Raw genomic sequence first — 19,619 nt, 5'->3', positions numbered from 1 at the left:
TCAAGAGGACTTTCGTCCCAAGTCCAACAACATGAAAGAAAATTATGCAATTACAAGACCGAGCACTATGCAATTGATAAACAGGGAATTATTGTTGATGCAAAAGCACATAATATGGATCAAAATATACTTTGGAAAATTTGTCTTTGCAATGTCGGAGCATCCAATGTGCCAAGGACATCAAAACCCAAAAAATAAAAATGTACATGCCACCACCTCGTTCAACAATATCCTCATGAGGACAGCACTAAGAGAAGAGGCATGGTAGCTGAAGCCCTTCAACTCCATTTCCTTTCCATAATTAGACTCAGGAAAGGCAAGGAGACATCCTGAAGTATCTGATCTGACAAAAAAGGAACCAAAGCAAATCCTCTCACAGGGTAACAACACCCGAATTATTGATTTTGTCGCAATTGTCGAGACAGACTGAACTAGAAGAGGCCAGGGGGAGAGGATCTTGATTTAAGAGGCAGATTCCTTGGCGATCTTCTCTGCCTTGGCAATGACCTCCTCAATTCCTCCAACCATGTAAAACGATTGTTCTGGAAGATCATCGTACTTCCCGTCCAATACTCCCTGCGGGACCCAGCAAACGCACAAATTGTTAACTCAATCCTCAGTATCCTCCCACTATAACAGCAACCTATGCAGTATCTTTCTCATGAAAAGAGAGCACATAAATTGGAGAGGAAAAGAAAGGATGAAGGGAGGAGAATCCTACCTGGAAACTGTTGATGCTCTCCTTCAACTCCACATACTTCCCAGGAGCACCCGTGAAGACCTCAGCAACATGGAAAGGCTGGCTCAGGAAACGCTGAATCTTACGAGCACGAGCCACTGTAAGTTTGTCGTCTTCACTGAGTTCGTCCATACCCAGAATGGCAATGATATCTTGAAGGTTCTTGTAGTTCTGAAGGACCTTCTGAACTCCACGGGCAGTGTTGTAGTGGTCCTCCCCCAAAATGTGGGGGGACAGCATACGGGAAGTGGAATCTAGTGGATCCACGGCAGGGTAAATTCCCAGCTCTGAAATCTGTAGAAATTCCAAGAAACCAAGTCAGAAGGCAGCTTGAGATGGACAAATTGATAAATTCTGCAAATGTCTGATTTCAATTTATCTGTCTGATCTTCCTCAAAACAGAAAAAATATTATGTAATTCGTTGAATCATAAGACAGAACAACACAAGCTAGACGTATTTTCATGTAATAAAATAAAGAAGTGCCAAACATATTAGGAAAGAAAAGAAAAGTGGAGGAAGCTCAGTACCTGCCGAGACAACACAGTTGTGGCATCCAAGTGAGCAAAAGTGGTAGCAGGAGCAGGGTCAGTCAAGTCATCAGCGGGCACATAAATAGCCTGCACTGATGTGATTGAACCTTTCTTTGTTGTAGTGATACGCTCCTGAAGGCCTCCAAGATCAGTAGCCAAAGTGGGTTGGTATCCGACAGCAGAAGGGATACGACCCAACAGAGCAGACACCTCTGAGTTAGCCTGCAGGACAGGTAGTAGAACTGCAGTATTTAAGAACTACAATAAGGATGTTGTCCAAATTTCTTTCAACGTTCATCACTTCACAGAGCTTACCTGGGTAAAACGGAAAATGTTGTCGATGAAAAGAAGCACGTCCTGCCCTTCAGCATCTCTAAAGTGCTCAGCGACAGTCAGCCCAGTTAGACCAACACGGGCACGGGCACCCGGAGGCTCATTCATTTGGCCATAAACAAGGGCACATTTGCTTTCAGCCTGATGTTTGAAGTTTAAAGTAAATTCACAAGTTAAAACGTGCTAGAAAGTAGAAACAGTTCAGCAGGAGACACATGTAAATGCATTCTGGTCACCTGCTTGTCACCTAGCTTGATGACACCACTCTCCATCATTTCCCTGTATAAGTCATTGCCCTCACGAGTACGCTCCCCAACTCCAGCAAACACAGAGAACCCACCTAATTGAGGAAATAGATCATATTAATACTACCTCAGATAAAGAAATAAAGCAGAACACTGGGACATGTGTTTATCTGAAACGAACCATGAGCTTTAGCAACATTGTTGATAAGCTCCATAATAAGCACAGTCTTCCCAACACCAGCACCCCCAAACAGCCCAATCTTGCCACCTCTTTGGTAGGGTGCAAGGAGGTCAACAACCTTCCAAGGAAGTGGTAATAAGTAACTCACATATGATATGTAGAATACAGTTTTTAGTTCAGGCAATCCACGTGATAGCCAAGATACTTACTGAATGTAAACTTTAGAAATCATGTATTCACCTTAATGCCAGTAACGAGGATTTGCTGTTCGGTTGCTTGCTCAACAAAGGCAGGAGCCTCTCTATGGATGGGTAAATAATGGTCGGTCTCTGTCAAAATACCAATAGACTTTGAGTCAATAAATTGAACACTTTTTAACTGAAGCAGTGCCCCACAATCTTTGGCTACTCACTGAGTTCGCCTCTCTCATCAATAGGCTCTCCAATGACATTCACGATACGGCCAAGAGTGGCCCTACCCACAGGCACCTGCAAACATAAACCATGCCACTTAAAAGAGGGTAAAAAGAAACCCAACAGAGTTCACAGAACAAAACCAAATAGCTGAACCTATCGAACTATCATTCACATAAACAGTGGCATTCTGGAACACTGAAAGAGTTCTAATGAGACAGATATGACTGAGACAAATTCAATTGATCAAATTAAAACCGACCCTTCATAGGAAATGAGAAACTGAACCATAAAACCGATGCTCAGGCTAGTGATTTATTGAGTCAGATACCCAACAGAACGATTGAAATGGGCTAACTTTCGAAAAATCAAGTACATTTCCAATCCCAAGGTATTAGCATTAGCAGCAGCATATCAATGCCCAAAGCTTGGAACTTTCAGATCTAATTTAACAGCGGAAATGCTACTCCATCGGACATCAGGGAAATCAACGACGAAGCCAGTGACAGAAGCATGATCTCAAGACATAAGCAGATCTTACAGTGATAGGAGACCCGGTGTTGAGCACGGGCTGACCTCGGACGAGCCCCTCGGTCCCGTCCATAGCAATGGTCCTGACCACATTCTCTCCCAAGTGCTGGGCCACCTCGAGCACCAGCCTGATCGAGTGGTCCTGCACCTCGAGGGCAGTGAGGATCGGTGGCAGGCCATCGTCGAACCTCACATCGACGACGGCACCAATGACCTGGCACACCTGCCCGATCGCGCCAGCCCCGGTGAACTCGTCGGTGATCTTCCCCCTGCCGCCTTCCTTCTTAGGTGGGGCAGGCGGTGCAGAGGGGGCGGCGGAGGCGGCGGCGGAGGTGGCGTACTCCGCGGCGCGAGAGAGGAGGTAGCCATAGGGGGAGGGGCGGTGGGATGCGGGGGAGGGAGAAGGAGCTCTGGGGGCTGAGAAGGGGGACTTGGAGGAGGTGGATCGGCGGAGGGAGGATCGGAGAAATGTTGATGCGAGTCTGCGAGAAGCCATGGTTGAGGCTTCACAGAGAAACGAGAGGGATTTAGGGTTTGTGAGGAAGCTTTTAGTACACTGCAATGTATACTTGTTAGCTCCGCTTCGCCGGGGGCAGTCGCCGCCGAGGTTGTTTTTCACTTTTTTTTTCTTTTTAACCCCTTTTTTCCTTTTCTCCTCTTTGTTTTTTTTTCTTTTTTAGAATTTTCTTTCTTGTAAAACATTTATTTCTTCTTTCCTTTTTCTAATTGTATATATACTAATTATTTGCCCGTACTCTGCAACGGTTGATCAGATAAAATTTTATTCGCATGGTCAAATTAATATTGAAAACTAATTCTTTTTTTGCTCCTTTTATTTATGTGCATGGAGAAATGTATGGTACATTTTTTGGAATGTATGTTTAACTAAAAAAGTTAAAAAGATGTCATGTATGATATATTGGGATTAATAATCAATTAATTATAATATTATGTCGATTAACAAACTTAATATCTCACATTATCAGTGTAAATCTTGGTATCCGAAAGTCCAATGGGCTCCGACTAATCCAGCCGAGCAAGATCGACCCAGTAAGAGGTAAACCTCTCACATTGTGGATTTTCTACATTCACAATACTCAAACTCAAGATTTTGCTTAAGGGGAACAAGCGCTAAAATGCTTGAACCAACTCACGTTCGTCTTAATATCTCACATTCAATAAATCATAAAATTGAAAAAGGAAATTTGAAATAATAATTATAAATCATGACATTTTAATACATATATATATATATACATATTTGAAGAAATATATATGAAATTAATTTTATGATCATATAAATATTTATCGTTGGACAAACATATAGATATGATGAAATTTTTAAAAACAATTTACTATATTTCATTCATTAAATCCTAAGGTTGAATTTTTTTAATATTTACCCCTATTAACTGCATGGGAGTAAAACTTATATATGTTGATAGATATATAGATACGATGAAATTTTTAAAAACAATTGATTATATTTTATTTATTCAAATCTTAGAATTGAATCTTTTAAATCTCTATATCTTAAATTGCAGATTACCTTAAAATAGTTTTTCATATATTTATATTCTTTCAATATTCAATTCAAATTTTACATTTAATGCATTATCTAATATACAATTTATATTTTTCTTAAAAAAAGTATGTATTGAGGATTTGACATACCATACATTATTTGAACATTTACCTTTCTAACCATATTTATTGTCTTGTTGTCAAGGTTATATATATGTAGATTATATATACTAAAAATATTTATATTGTCATTTATTCAATTTGGCCAAATAAGCTTTGTTTCTTGGAAAAACTAAAACAATATATATTATTGTTTTGCAAAAATGCATCATTCGCATTGCTGTGAAAATTATGTTACCGATCATCAGTTGAAATCATATGGCTGTCTCATTGAATTTTAATGTTGATTGGTCATAAAACACCTCTTTTGTTTTGATATTATTATTGCAAACATGGTGAATCTCATTGTATTGTATTATATTGTATAATAATTTTTGTCGACTATAACTATAAACATATGTATTATGTAGAGGTCATTTTTTTTTTGTTGGAAATTCTACAGTAATTAAAACTGGTCCCCATAAGGGACCAGGGGGCGAGTGGGCACCTTTCCCCATTCGCATCCCTTTTTTTCTAAATTCAATTTTCTCCCATTTTTACTTTAAATTTTTTAAAAATTAAATTTTCAATGATTCCCCATTTTCTCTTTCTTCTTTTTCCAATTTTGCGCTTTCCCGATAAATTTAGATACGACTCAGATAAGATAGCCAACTGACCCGTTGACCTATAAACTTTTGTTTGGGATACCACTTAGTCTTTGAACATCCTATGAACCCGATTAATTCAGGTTCAAGTGGGTCAACCCACTAAGAAAAACTCTCCTTCCAATCACAAGCACCAAATCACTTAAAACTGATTCAATTAGAAATTTAAAAGTACCAAAGCACCAAATCACCTAAAACTGATTCACTTATAAATTAAAAAGTATATTTCACACACGAGAATCCTACCATGTTTTTTAAAAATTGCATTTTTTATTTATTATTTAATGTAAGAATACAAACTTTTTTTTCTCAAGCACCACCACCTAATAATTCGAACGCCAAACGAATCCAATTAATATAGGTTTGAGTAAGGTCAATCACTAAGGGATAAATCTATGTCCAATCACAACACCAAATCACCTAAAATCAATGCATGCAGGTAAAAGACCTATTTCAATATACACCAATTTAAGTAATATCTTTTTATTTATGATTTAAGAAACGTACTATATTTTTGGTTAATGCAAGTTTAAGTTAATCTATTAACCAAGACTAATTCTCGCTTAGTTGACTTGACTGTGATGAGGACATGCTTTTATTGAATATTAGACCCCTATTACAGATAAAGTTTGTCTACTTAAAATTAGCGGGTTATTTAAGGCCTATTATATTGTGTTCATGGTTTTTTAATTAGATTATTCAAAATTTATATTAAAAATTGAAGAAAATATTTTAAACCCACGGCATCGCGCGAGTCTGTAGCCAAGTATGTATTATATAGAGGTCATTGATAATTTGTAGGACCAAAAATATGTTTCGAGGTTCAATAAATTAGAAAATCATAAACATATTATATATATTTCTATAATTTATATACTATATTATATATTATATATATTATAAACTAAAACAGAGTTACAAAGAATAACTCTATGTAGAGTGACAAATAACCAATTTTCCATTTTTTTTTATGTTCTTTTCACCTATTCCTATATGACTTACTCTCCAATTTTTTTATATTGCTATGTAACTCCTTCCAATTTTTTTCCTCGACTTGACTGTGTAATTTTAATATTATCATATAAGACGTTTTCTTTTTCTTTTTTTCTTTTTTGATAGGTAGACGTAGACCTAATGCTGCTTTCTAGAAACACTTTTGATATACCCAGCAAAAAAATGGAAATACTTCTGATAGATCTTCTTCCCAATCAAATATTATAGACAAAATTATTTGTAATAAATTATACTAATTAAGATTTTTTCTTTCCATTTTTGTTTTTCAATTATTATGAAAGAAAATGAATAAAAAGAATGTAAAATTACCGAATTAAAATATTAAAATAGCTTTGAAATATGAAAATGATAAAATTAACTTCAATAAATTAGATATAAAAGATTTATGGTTCTAAGATTTCTTTAAAATTTTTATTTTAATATTACTATATCTTATTTTTCAATTCCCAATTATTATTATTTTTTCGAAGTAAAGATAAATTTAATTAAATCAGCTTTAATTATTTTATATTCTATATTGGAAAATATTATTCACGCATTCGATCAAATTACTAAAGAGAAATATTAGTGCAGATTATGTTGAAAATAATATGATATATAATAAGTATTTAAAAATTACAAAAGATTTCGAATTTACATTATTATAACGTATACTTGAGATATAATTTTTTCGTGAAACTTATCCACAGTGACGCGCAAATTTTTTTACCTAGTAAGCTGTAATGGAGAATCCATGATAGGGATTCTGCAGAAAGCATGTCAAATCTTAACAATATCGACTCTTCACCTTCATTCAAACGTAGCATTTCCAGAACTAGTGGCTAAAAGAGCATTACGAAAAATATTCCCAAGTTAAGATTATCGAAATGGAAAACACGATAATCTCTTGTAAATGGTATGGAGAATGACTCATGGTCTAATAACGCTCACAAAAACAAAAAATCTAAAAGAGATGTGGCACTGGTGCAACCAAAATGTCGGCTTCGAAAGTTATGCCAGAATGTATGATATCAAAGAACTAAATAGTAAACCATGCACGCGAAATTCGAACGACATAATCAGATGGCATTGAAATCGAGTGAAACAAGAGCAAAGGAAAAAGTCAACTTCACTTTGGAGAATAAGATCTAAGCTTTTTTATGGCCAGATGATTTCCTCATTTCCACCATTGTTTATGGGAGAAAGTCTTATATGTATATCATGTGATAATGTCATTAATCAAAAACCCCAATAAGAATTAATCAGTTTCTCTTGATTTTTGAAAATGTCTTAAAAAGATCTATTGTTGATAAAACTTAATTTTCTTGTGTCTGATGATATAGTATCACGTGGTATATTCCGTTATATATATATATATATATATATATAGCTGTGGATCTTGCTGAGCAAGAAGACAAGCGAGATACTAATGTTGGCGTTTCCATGACATTCATGAACCAATTTTCGCATAGAGATTATTAGCATGTTCTCCGTGCATTCCACTGATTCCTCATATATTTATATTTGTTTAAATTGTTTTTGAAAATATTTTAAGTTCAAATTATAATCATATATTTGATTTATTCAAATTCAATCATCTTTCATTAGGAATTCAACACTATTTGCAACAGTTTATATCATATAATTATTATATTATAATTATCTTTTGTAAAATTTCTATGACTAATTGCTCTCATTACCAAGATATGAGCATTTTGATTCGAGATTTTTGACATTGTCGGGATTATTAAAACCTCGAAAATGGCGTGGGAGCCTAGGCCACGAAGACTTATTCTAGAGGTGGATTTCCGACGTGGTTGTCACCATTCTTCGTTCCAACCAGCTCCGACCAAACTGCAATGGTGCTATTGTCCAGATGATCCAGGAGCTACTGAATCAAGATTGGACGGTTATGGTAGAGCACGTACTTCAGGAAGGTAATATGTGTGCCCACTGGCTATCTAATTACGCACTTACTCTGTGAGTTGGTATCCATAATTTGCTTGTATGCCCTCATCCTCATGGGCTTAATGCTTTACTCAGGGATATTATAGGATCTCCATGCCTTATCTTTGTGCTGTTTAATTTATTTATTTAATACAACTGGGTTTTGTTCCCCATTTCAAAAAAAATAAAAAAAATCCGGAAACGTTATATTTTCAAATATTACATTATCTGTTGACCTCATATCATTATTCAATATTGAGTCCAATGTTTTTTTTCCTGACAAAGCAAATTCCTACAAGGCCTATTCCTCTTTTTGGTACAAATTATTTTTTGAAATATAAATGGCGAAATGAAATAAATGAATAGTCAAAGTTGCATATCAATTTTTTTTCTTTTATAAGTGGTGAATTCTATTAATCAAAGGAGAATGTACGTGGTACACTTATCTATAGAGGACCATTGAGAGACTATTTACATCAAGATCGGAATTTGAAATATCTAGCAGCTAAAGAACATTTAAACTTAGACTCTAGATTTTGAATAAATCGAACTCTAAGCTGTAAAAAAACTTATAATTTGTTGTAGAAGAGAGGAGATAGAGCAGTGGTTTTTTGTTGAAAAACACGAGCATTCCTTTCTTGCCATACTTGATATACATAGCAAGTCCAGCAATGGTTTCAGAACAATTGAATTAAGCTTTCGGCCATTAAAATGACAGACCCGTTCCACTTCGGATGCCTAATTCTCAATATGTTTATGAACACCAAATCTGCTTACAACACTCCTCCATAAAGCCTAGGGTAAATAATAAGTGGTCCATGGATTCAAATTTCAAGTTACAGAATTCGCATTCTGAATTCGCAACAATAAGACTCCATCCCGATAATCTCTCTTTCGCAACAAGCCCTCTTTTTAAAGCAAGCTAAGAAATGAAAGAGGCTCTTGGAATGTTCCATGAGAACCAAATTGCTCTTCTAAATCAAACCCTTGCTTCTTTTGTTCAGAGTTGCTCCCAAACTGAAGCAGAGGTAAATTGTCCAGATCCAAATTCAGCCCAAATGATACCCTCTTGTTGCTGCAGCTGGAGAGCAAACATCAATGACTTCAATTCCTAGGCTTGGGCATCCGATGTCCTAGGCCACTCCGAACCACCAAGACTTTAGAACATAGTTCACCTTTGCATCTTTTCCAATAGTTGAAAACATAAGAATCCCCTAGAGCTATAGTCAGAGAAAGGGATGTCCAATAGTCGTGGATTATTCTCACTTGAGCCCACACTAAACCTAATAAAAGGTTTTATTAGAGATCGCAGCCGCAACATCATGTTCCAACTCCATGAGTAATCAATAGGGCTTTAATTGTCAACAAACTCCTGCCCTTAATGAGGAATTTATGCACCAAATAACCCAAATCGTATATCAATTTGTCAATAGCTTGCCAGCAATTGACTCTTGTTTTTATACCTCACCTTCGATAATGATATACTTATATTAATCTCTTTTATTTCTCTTTATTGATATAATATATTATGTGTTTCTTTTGTACATTTTGAATCTTCAATTTGTAATATTTTTCATTTCTGGTTATTGGTCACTGAACAATTTTTTCAATGGTCATTAATCGATTTTAATCTGAGAGTGTACGTAATGGTTTATAAATTAGAAGTAGTAGATCGTAACATTAAAGTCAAGTTTATTAAAAGAGAGTGTAGTACAGTGACGCATGGCCTCGCCTAGTAATCAAGAGGTTTCAAGTTTAATACACAGTGGAACCACCGTATCTTTTTATTAAATATTAGAATTTCAATTTCTTTATACTAGGCCCATAAGCCTCCCTTATAATTGAAAAACATTTTCAGATATAAGAAAAAAGTTTAAGTCCAAAAAAAAGAAAAAGAAAGAGAGTTGTAGTGCAGTAGCTACCACTGTCACTTGGTAATATAAAAGTTCAAGATTCGATTCTCATTAGTAAAACTACATGTACTCCTTTATTTAGATTTCATTTCCATTTACTTCTACTAAGTCATGAGCTCCTATTGAAACCGACAAAAAAGAAAAAAAAAAGATATATATGGGAAACGAGAAGAGAAAGCAAATGGGGTAATTTCGTATTTCAATATTAAACGATATCTTGCTTTTAACCTACGTGAAAATAAAATTCCATTCAAGCTAATTCCACAAGTGAAACTTCATGTTTGAAAATTAGGGAGTGAAATGAAAATTATCCATGGGAGTGCCTACCACTATAAAGTAAGAAAAAGCTATGCATACCGCATTATATATAAAATTAAAATTGACTTTTTTTTACATAATTTTTTTTATAAATGATTGATTTCTAGCATTCAATACAAATTAAAAGTACCAATTCTACTTTATCATATGTATATTATAGATTATTATAGATTGAAACCTTAAAAAAATATCGACATATGATCATATTGGCTCGAGCGACTTGCTATTCTCAATTTTCCTGATTTGCGGAGATCTGGTGTCAGCATATGCATATATGTATTCCTCGATGTTCATTATGGTGTCAGCATAAGCATATATGTATTCCTCGATGTTCATTCCATTAATTTTGTTGATTAGTCTGTTATGTCATGCATTTGCATTATCTAGTTAAGATATTTCTAGCATCCAACTAGCCTGGTCCTTGAATTTCGCAAGGTTATTTTAGAAGTTGATTTAGAGGCTGTGAAAGAGATGATTTCTGGCGAGAGATGTTTCGCTCCAATGTTCTTCAGAGGCTGATAATGAGAATTCAAAACTGCTTAAAAAGAGACTCGGAGGTGGAAGTGGAACACATTTATCATGAAGGCAACTCTTCTTGTAGAGTAGCTTGCTTACTGCTCTCTTGCCCAATCCTTGGGGGCGTTCATACATTTTATGTACTACCTAATTGGGGCAACGAATTTCTGTTAGGTAATATTTTGGGGATTGCAATACTCCAACTTTGTGTCATTTAATTAATTTTGGCCTCTGCCTCTTTTCTTTAAAAAAATTGAGGGCACTCTTTCAGAGCAGTCCGGTGGCAACAAGGAGTCTTGAATTCGAGATCTGATTAATACATGAACTCCTCCTTAATTACTAGGCAAAATTCCTTGGATTATTGTTTACTATTGTTTAAATAACGGATGGTTATGAGGTTATCCCAACATCATATTTATCTTGTTTTTCCTACTTAATCAAAATCGATCTTATTTAGTTCATAAATTGACACATGCAGAGTGCAGGACAAAATTGTTTAATATAACATAATCAGATAATTCCATCGGGGAAGTATTGGTTTTGGGACCCTTTTAAATCAGTCCGGTAGAGTCCAAGTTAGAATATTTAATTAAGACCCTTAAAATGAAGGGTGGCAATATAAATTTTATATTTCGAATTTTCGGAGATAAATGTTTTTTTGGTACATTTAGACACTCCAAGGGTCCTACTAACATGATTGAGAGTCATCTGACACAGAGATCTCAGCCGTCTACTGCGTGTGGGCTGTGCATGTGGACAGTTATGATGGCCTCGTGTCATGTTAGATTTTTCCTCAAATCTAGCTTAACATGTTAAATCTAATTATGGAGAAAATTAGAGGAAACTTAAAAAAACCTAAGAAGGAAAAAAAAACAAAAACATAACAAAACATGATCTGTTGCATTTGATTTTAGAGTTTAGGATAAAAATTTATATGGTTGAATTATGAAAAAAAAATGTGAAAAAATAATGAATAGTTGAGAGAAAGTAATGATTGTACTGTTTAATGGTGAAAAAAATAATGAATAGTTGATAGAAAATAATAATTGTATTGTTAAATTATAAAAAAAGTAATAAATAACTGAAAGAATTTACTATTAAAAATTAAAATGAATAATTAAAAAATTAAAGAAAAAAATGATAATAAATAAGTGGAGTAAAGTATAATAAAATTAAAAATTGATTATAAAATCAAACCAGCCGAGTTCTCCGGAAAAATGGAAATGAAATTACCGTTTGACGGTTGACTTGTCAGTTTGCTCTTCCGCTTATTCCCTCTCGTCCGAGGGATCAGTTCAAACCGGTACGCACTCTAGCCCCCCCAATGCGCACGTTAGCTCCCGCCTTCCTCTCATGTCTACCCTCCGCCGCCTAACCCCGTCCCTCCTCCGCCGCCGTCTCTCCACCGCCTGCGCCCCCCTTCCCGAACCCGTCCCCTGGACCCGGGCCCCCCTCTCTCAGGTCTCCCCCGCCGCCGAGTCCCTCTTCCACATCAGCGTCGACGTCTCCCAGGCCCCCCGCCTTGCTGCCTCCCACACGCGCGCCGGCCAGTACCTCCAGCTCCGTGTCCCCGGTGCCGCCTGGCCCTCCTTCCTCGCTATCGCCTCGCCTCCCGCCCGGGCGGCTGCGGATGGGGAGTTCGAGTTCCTGGTGGCGAGCGTGCCGGGGTCCACCGCCGAGCAGCTTTGCCGGCTCAAGAGAGGCGATGCGGTGGAGCTGAGCGGAGTCATGGGGAGAGGATTCGACGTTGATCAGATTGAGCCGCCGGAGGATTACCCGACTGTCCTGATGTTCGCCACAGGATCAGGAATCAGGTGAAAGCATTGTGCTCTTTCTATGGCTAATTTGGATCCGATCTTTCTTTTCCCTGCTAGTATTGCTTCATTCCGAGGTGAGGCTACATGATTTATGGGGTTCTTCGCTTCTCGTTGCTTGAAATGTTCATGAAGATAGGCTTTTGCTGAGGTTCATGTCTGGTCATGAGTAATATTCGGTGTGGTTTTTCAGCGTTCTTCATGTTCCAGTGACAGCCCGTGAGCTTACTGACTATGAAGTTCATGTCTCGGTCTCATATATACTTACAAAACTTTGTTCTTGATTTACCGAATGATTGTACTTCAGTGCCGTAATACAACTTCGTGTTGAAGCGATTGTTTTTTCGATTTCCTACATCCTACATTTGTTTCCACATTGTTGCTTGGATCATTGGGTCTTAGTTTATATTGGCATATGAATTTAGAGATCGATTGTGCAAGGAGCTTCCTTCTTGTTCTTTCATCTGGTTTTATACAAAAAGATCTCACCTCAGTTCATATGCAGTCCAATCCGGTCCCTGATTGAGTCAGGATTTGATGCCAGTAAGAGATCTGATGTGAGGCTTTATTACGGTGCTATGAACCTTCATAGAATGGCTTATCAGGTTTAATATTTGACCTGACTTGTTTTGGTATTTCATTTTTTGTTAATAATATGGGTCTGGTGAAATTGTTGAGATTCTCAAGAGTTGGTCTCTTTGCGTTTTTAAGGATAGGTTTAAATACTGGGAGTCCTCTGGCATTGAGGTTATTCCCGTACTATCCGAACCTAATCATAGTTGGATGGGTGAAACTGGTAATATACAGGTAAATTTGACTTCAATTTTCGAGCTTAAACCTCTAGATGTTCACTTCCACTGCATAGCGATGTTGGAAGTTTTCATTGGTGTGTCTTTCTCAGGCCGCTTTCAGTAAAGCAAGAAAAATATGGAGGCCCTTGTCTACTGGTGCTGTTATATGTGGTCACAGGCAGATGAGGGAGGTCAGTTTTTTCAAGTTCGCGTAACTTTGGTCTCCATAGAACTTGTTTTGACTGCAGATTATGGATGGTTATGGAGGGGCGAGTTATGAAGGATTAGCAGACAAATTTTGTATTGAACCTTCGTAACCCATCCCTCCATAACCATCCATAACCCGCAATCAAAACAAGCTCTAAGTGCCTGAAATACAGTGTCCAACCGTTTATTTGGATCCTCTCTTTCTTTACTTGACCTGTGATAGCAATTTGAATAGTTCTTTCTTGATGAAATGAATAGCTCGTTTGTTGACTAACTGAACAGTTACCTACATGTGTGTGGTCTCTTTTTTGTCGAATTCGAAGATAGAATAATTTACCACCAATAGCTCGATGGGAAAAAAAGAGAGACAATGGGATGCATTAATGTTACAGAGTCTTCATTTGTCTCCTAAGCTCAAAACCTCATTCGTTTCCTAAGCTCAAAACCTCATTCGTTGCGTCCTCTAATATCTTATGGTCTGTGTACACAATTCCTGCTTTTGCAAGTCCAGTCAACAGGTTGTTCATAGGTATGTAATCATCAGCATCTAACCAAGCGTGTTGTCGTTCACATTGTCATGCTTAACCTAGAATTTGATCCTCTCTATAAATTTGACTTGTCTTCAAAGTCAGTTATGCAGTACATGTTGATTCCTTGTTGACGTCAACTCTTGAAAGCAGACTTGATATAAGTTGAGAAGTACACGAAATATGAGCAAATAATTTGAGAGATGTGACGAATACTGTTTGGAATACTTGCTGCATTATTTCTCCTAGTTGTTTACCGTGAATCTGCTGCTACTTGTTGATCAGATTAGTAGTCTCCTTACACAGGAGGTCACTGACAGCTTTTCGTTGCACGTTTGCTATTTTTACTTCGAAATAACAGCCTCCCTGTCTTTGTTTGCAGGAAGTAACTTCAATCCTAGTCAAAGATGGAGTTTTGAGAGAGAGGATATTGACGAACTCCTGACATATGGTGCTGGTTACTGCTGTAATATCACAATTTATTCATTCCCGCTGCTGAGGATCAAGATATCCGCTGGGATAATAGAAATAAATGAAATTTTGAGCTCTTCTTAGTTTCCGATCTTTCTCAGAATCTTTGTAGTCCCCCAATATGTAGTATGCCATTGGTAACAAGTTACACTAGTTCTAAAATTTTCTTTTCTAGTGATTGCGGAAGAATTTTTCCAACATAAATGGGAGAAGCAGGTTAGAAATTTGATCTGATAGATCGTTGCTTTTCCGGTACCTGTGCACGAGGGAATTGCATTTTTTGTTCTACAATGATGACTTTTGAAGGCATAAATGGATTGTTATCAATGCATATCTGTAGAGTGTATGGTCTCTGGCATGACTATCTTTTGCTTTGTTAAGCTTCATACTCATTTGACCAAAAAAAGAACAGCATCTTACTCATTTGGAGTATTCTGCCGACATGTATGTCTAAGAAATACAAATGAGATTATTTCAGTAGTTGGATGCAGTCATAAGCAACCAAACAGTTTTTACCAGTCAATGATGTTATACAAGAATAAAAAGTTCACGATCATCACATATCACAGGAATGACCTATTCCGACTAGTCTAAACAACACTTAAGCATCAGATGAAACCACAGTTGACAAATGAAATCATGATCCAACTCGAGCTTCAATTGATAAACCCGAGCAATCAAAGAAAACTGAGATAGACATGACAATAGTGAGAATACACAAAGCAAAAGGTCCTGAGTTCCGAATTTCTCCAGCAAAAGTTCTAGAAAAGCACAAGTTTGAGCTACTCTTATCACTATCCCCCACTCTACTCGTTCCTATCCCCATCAACATTACCAACATTGGTCGATGGAGCTTCATCCTCATGGTCCGGCTGCTTCCCATTTGCCTCCACAAGAGGCTCAGAGCCAGCCCTCTCATCTTTATCACTGCGATGATGACGGTGCTTATGGTTATGGTTGTGGCAGTGATGATGGCTCCTCCTATCGCACCTGGAGTCATCAGAACCTGATTCCACACTATGGGAACGAGAACGTCTGTGCCCTCTATGGTGCTTGGCATGACCATTCCTTCGGATCTCACCTTCCTCCTCACTTGAAGACTCCGAAGAACTCGATTCAGATCTTCTATGCCGCTTGTGATGCCTCGAGCGTCTTCTCCTCCTAGCTTCCTCATCATCACTACTCGAATCTGAGCTGCTAGAATCAGAGCCCGAATCTTGATGCCTGCGCCTCTTGTGGTTTTTCCTCCTCCTATGGTCCTCCTCAGAGTCACTCTCATATTCATCACTTGAGCTTGATGACCGTCTCTTTGATCTGCGCTTGGATTTCCTATCCTTCCTTTTTAAGCCATTCTTGGTACGAGTTCTTCTGCTCTTCTTTTTCCTCCCATCATTGCTGCTATCATCATCAGTGTCATTTTCGGAACCTGAATCAGACCGTTTCCTGTGCTTTCGAGCCTTTAGCTTCCTCTTGGCCTCAGCATCAGCCTTCGCCTTGGCAGCAGCTTCTAGCTTTTGTTCCCATTTCAAGGGAGCTTCTTTTTTCTCGAGAGCTCTCTTCTTTTTCTCCTCAACCAATTGCATGAACTTCTTGCAGTCCATTTAGAAGATAAAAAAACCAGCTCAATTCCTGCATTTTGGTATGATGATGACCGGAAGTACATCTCACAGAAGAGAAAAAACATAGTTAGTTCTTCTGTCACCATTTGGTCAATCGAGAATAATATAATAATTGTTTTAACCTAAGCTACATCCACATTATACTGCCATGCACGATTATCCAAAATGAACAATGGGTTTAAGTGTTTCACAGCATCAAATCAGCTTAAGCTATTTGCAATTCAATATTCCCAAACCAAAGGAAAGGAAACTTCTTTATCTTGTCAATAGCCTTTACCTTCAAAACAATTAAACCAATATACAGCATACCATCTAAAACCAGAAATACTTCAATTTACAATATTCATCAACATATCTAGAAAAGGCAGACACTATACTCAAAAGCAAAAGGCATAGAACTAAACTCATATTGGTCTGTCTAGTTCCCATCCTACTAAACACCAAATTGGCAGGCAGGCATCAGCATAGAACTTGCAAACCAATTGATTCAGGTTTCTTACCTTATGTGCAGAAACAGGAACAGTCCCACAACAAAGAATCTTTCTTCCAGCACAATCAAACGCAAAACTGTGAGAGGGACAAAGCAATGTCAGAAATCAACTTTATATGAGAGAGAGAGAGACTGAAATAGGTACACAATCAATAACACAAATCACACATTGAGACGGAATGGAAGATGCGGAAAGGCGAACATCAATCTATTACCACCGATCTCTTAACATAGAACATGCTCGGCTAGGCCACGAGACAATCAAGACCGAACCATATAACTAATGCATACTCAAGAAATATAATGGAGCTTACTTATGCAGAGCATTCACTCTTCCATCCACGAATCAAAGAACTATCAAGCCGTCAAAAAACCGCACGAGAAGAGCATACATCAAGTATATCCAAGTCCATATTTTTCACCAAGAAAACACCATTATCCCACCCGAGCCCTAAGCCCTAAATTCCAACTAAATATTTCATTCAGCGTCACCAAAGAAGCAAGCTTTGCAAAGCCATACCCATCACAGATCAAGACTGCTAGGGCTGCAAAATCGAGCAAAACCAAGACCCCGCAAAGGAAACCAATACCACAAGCTACAGAGCAAGAGGAAAAGCAAAAGGTGACGAGAACAGAGGGGGATCGAGGAGTCATACATACCTCAGATTCGAAGTCAGCGTCAGAAGAGATTCGATGCCGAGGGAAAGAGACGGAGGAGGAGAAGGGCTCTGGGCAATCTCTTCCCAAAGGTTAGGGCTTGACTTCTTCGGTGGTCGTTCGATTTATAATTCCAGAAGCGTCTATGCTCTTTATTTATATTTATTTATTCAAATCTATTTATTTGCAATACTATTAAATTTTAATATAAATTAACTAATTAATTAAAAAGCAAGGGGAAAAAAAAAAACCCCACTGCGGTATGGATGGGATGCGCGTAGATGCGCAAGGCACACGTCAACCGACCCGGTTTGCCCGTTCCTAGAAGGTCGAATCAAATAATATGTCCGGGCCCGGATTTGGAACTTTCATGTTGAGTTGCGTAACGTGATAGGGAAGTACTACTAGGGGTGATCGGTTCTAGGTACCCTGTATTTTTCATAATACCCGGACTCTACCCTGTAAGGGATAGGTTCCAAGATTTTGGAACCGGACCCTACCCTGTTAAATCATGGAACCGGAACCTACCCGGAACTTGTATTATACCACAGGTTCTGGGTACCCTGTTGGAACCTGTAAATTTTTTCTTTTCGCTAAATAAAATCGAAAATATCACATACATAATTAGTAATTACGCCAAATAAAATATCAACAAAATTTAGATTAATCTACAACAATGAAATAATAATATGTCTCATCAATCTATCGACAAAATTGAACATCCATAATACGATCTCACACAACAAAGTGCCTATGTTCTGATTCATTAGAGAAGATAGTAACTTTACTCTTTCCTCTTTTTTTTTTTAATAAATAACCGGTTCTGGGTACCCTGTAGGCAGGAACCGGAACTGAAATCGATTTTCACAGGTTCCTAATTTTAATACCCGGAACCTACCCTATTTTCAATACGAGCTACCTGGACCCTACCCATTAGGTTAGGTTCCAACCGGTTCTGAGTATACCCGGTACCCATGCACACCCCTAAGTACTACGGCCACTTAGCTCGGTGATGCAGATTTCTCTCGGTGTTGGAAATTAGATGAATGCCCACACATTGTGCGGGATCATTATTAGTAAAAAATTGATATTTTTTATTTAATCATTAAAGCATTAGTTACCATATATTTGCAGGATTAAATTTATAATATTATTATTTTATATATTTTACATAAAATTATTTTATTTATTGGGAAAGTTTCTACAAAAATCACAAATTTTTCACGTTTTCCCAAATGTAACATGAACTATTATTTTCTCACAAAAATACATGAACTTTGGCTTTAGGGCCGTATTTATCACCTGTCCAAAATTCCATCCTTTCTAGTGATATGGCAACTAACAGTTGTTTATATGGCCAAACGGAATATGGCATGTCACTAGACAGAGATTTGCCTTGCAAATTTAGGGCCTAGTCTATCGAAATGTCCATTTTACCCTCTCCGTTCTTCATCAGCAACCATTCTATTGAGGGCAAAATTGAAAAAAAAGAATCCTCTCTCTCTTCTTCTACTTCTTGCTCATTCATTTTCTCGGCAACAAAACAAAGCATAGGGGGCTCCTCAAGTGGAAGAGAGTCAAGACGAGTAACATAGAGAGTTGACGATTGCGGTGGTCATTTGTCAGGTGGTTACCTCACTCGAAAGAGGGGAATCCAACTCTAGACAGCTCAAAGTTGGGGCCTAAATTAAGGAGGGAGGCTACAGCAGTCGGACAACAACCTCAAGAGGAAGAAGAGCAGAGGTTGTGGTGGGGGCTGTTGGTGGCGGTGAATCGATGATGTGGGGAATGGAGGTGCAACAGCAATGGCAGGAGGAAGGATGAGGTCGGAATAACGGCGATAGAAGGAAGAGATGGAGGTGGTGGCTATAGGTGGCGTAAAGATAGTGATAAAGAGAAAACCCACAGATTTTTTTCCGTCCATCTTGCTGCAACAGAAAGGGAGGAAGGAGGAGCAGCAACTGAGAGGGAGGGAGTAGTAAAGCAACAAGAGAGTAAGGCAGGAGGTGTTGCAGCTGAGCTCAACTGGTTGAAGGAGGAAGTGATGGAGCGAACGAGCAGTGGTAGTGGCAAGGAACAACGACAACAACAATA

General features: G+C 37.7%; 3 protein-coding genes across 4 annotated transcripts; 1 reads left to right on the top strand and 2 right to left on the bottom strand.

The window, feature by feature from the left end:
- Window positions 1–88: 88 nt before the first annotated feature.
- On the bottom strand, window positions 89–3,579 carry LOC116211410 (ATP synthase subunit beta, mitochondrial). Its single transcript, XM_031545778.1, has 9 exons — window positions 2,985–3,579; window positions 2,443–2,518; window positions 2,271–2,359; window positions 2,031–2,148; window positions 1,841–1,944; window positions 1,587–1,745; window positions 1,269–1,493; window positions 722–1,033; window positions 89–576 (listed from the first exon to the last, which is right to left on the bottom strand). Exons 1-9 carry the CDS (start codon window positions 3,468–3,470, stop codon window positions 463–465), a joined length of 1,683 nt encoding a protein of 560 aa, XP_031401638.1. The 5' UTR covers window positions 3,471–3,579; the 3' UTR covers window positions 89–462.
- Window positions 3,580–12,186: 8,607 nt separating this feature from the next.
- On the top strand, window positions 12,187–15,110 carry LOC116211155 (fruit protein pKIWI502-like). Its single transcript, XM_031545398.1, has 5 exons — window positions 12,187–12,763; window positions 13,269–13,368; window positions 13,475–13,570; window positions 13,665–13,745; window positions 14,671–15,110. The coding sequence occupies exons 1-5, from the start codon at window positions 12,303–12,305 to the stop codon at window positions 14,731–14,733; spliced, it is 801 nt and encodes a 266-aa protein (XP_031401258.1). The 5' UTR covers window positions 12,187–12,302; the 3' UTR covers window positions 14,734–15,110.
- A 121-nt stretch (window positions 15,111–15,231) lies between these two features.
- Window positions 15,232–17,685, bottom strand: LOC116211156 (transcriptional regulator ATRX homolog). 2 transcript variants are annotated; one of them, XM_031545400.1, is made up of 3 exons: window positions 17,529–17,685; window positions 16,879–16,945; window positions 15,232–16,388 (listed from the first exon to the last, which is right to left on the bottom strand). In XM_031545400.1, exon 3 carries the CDS (start codon window positions 16,358–16,360, stop codon window positions 15,566–15,568), a length of 795 nt encoding a protein of 264 aa, XP_031401260.1. In that variant the 5' UTR covers window positions 16,361–16,388; window positions 16,879–16,945; window positions 17,529–17,685; the 3' UTR covers window positions 15,232–15,565. The 2 variants fall into 2 exon arrangements, with proteins under 2 accessions (XP_031401260.1, XP_031401259.1); XM_031545399.1 differs by having other exon boundaries at window positions 15,232–16,422; window positions 17,529–17,684.
- Window positions 17,686–19,619: the final 1,934 nt, after the last annotated feature.

Source organism: Punica granatum, chromosome 6 (genome assembly GCF_007655135.1).
Source record: "Punica granatum isolate Tunisia-2019 chromosome 6, ASM765513v2, whole genome shotgun sequence".
Lineage (NCBI taxonomy): Eukaryota > Viridiplantae > Streptophyta > Magnoliopsida > Myrtales > Lythraceae > Punica > Punica granatum.
The sequence above is the reverse complement of the archived record's forward strand: the minus strand, read 5'-3'. Positions and strand labels throughout refer to the sequence as shown.

Coding starts and splice junctions, on each gene's coding strand:
- LOC116211155 (XM_031545398.1), top strand. CDS start 12,303: ATGTCTACCCTCCGCCGCCTAACCCCGTCCCTCCTCCGCCGCCGTCTC. Junction 12,764..13,268: donor GCCACAGGATCAGGAATCAG/GTGAAAGCATTG, acceptor GTTCATATGCAG/TCCAATCCGGTCCCTGATTG. Junction 13,571..13,664: donor GTGAAACTGGTAATATACAG/GTAAATTTGACT, acceptor TGTCTTTCTCAG/GCCGCTTTCAGTAAAGCAAG.
- LOC116211156 (XM_031545400.1), bottom strand. CDS start 16,360: ATGGACTGCAAGAAGTTCATGCAATTGGTTGAGGAGAAAAAGAAGAGA.
- LOC116211410 (XM_031545778.1), bottom strand. CDS start 3,470: ATGGCTTCTCGCAGACTCGCATCAACATTTCTCCGATCCTCCCTCCGC. Junction 2,519..2,984: donor ACACCGGGTCTCCTATCACT/GTAAGATCTGCT, acceptor TTATGTTTGCAG/GTGCCTGTGGGTAGGGCCAC. Junction 1,746..1,840: donor TCAAGCTAGGTGACAAGCAG/GTGACCAGAATG, acceptor TTCAAACATCAG/GCTGAAAGCAAATGTGCCCT.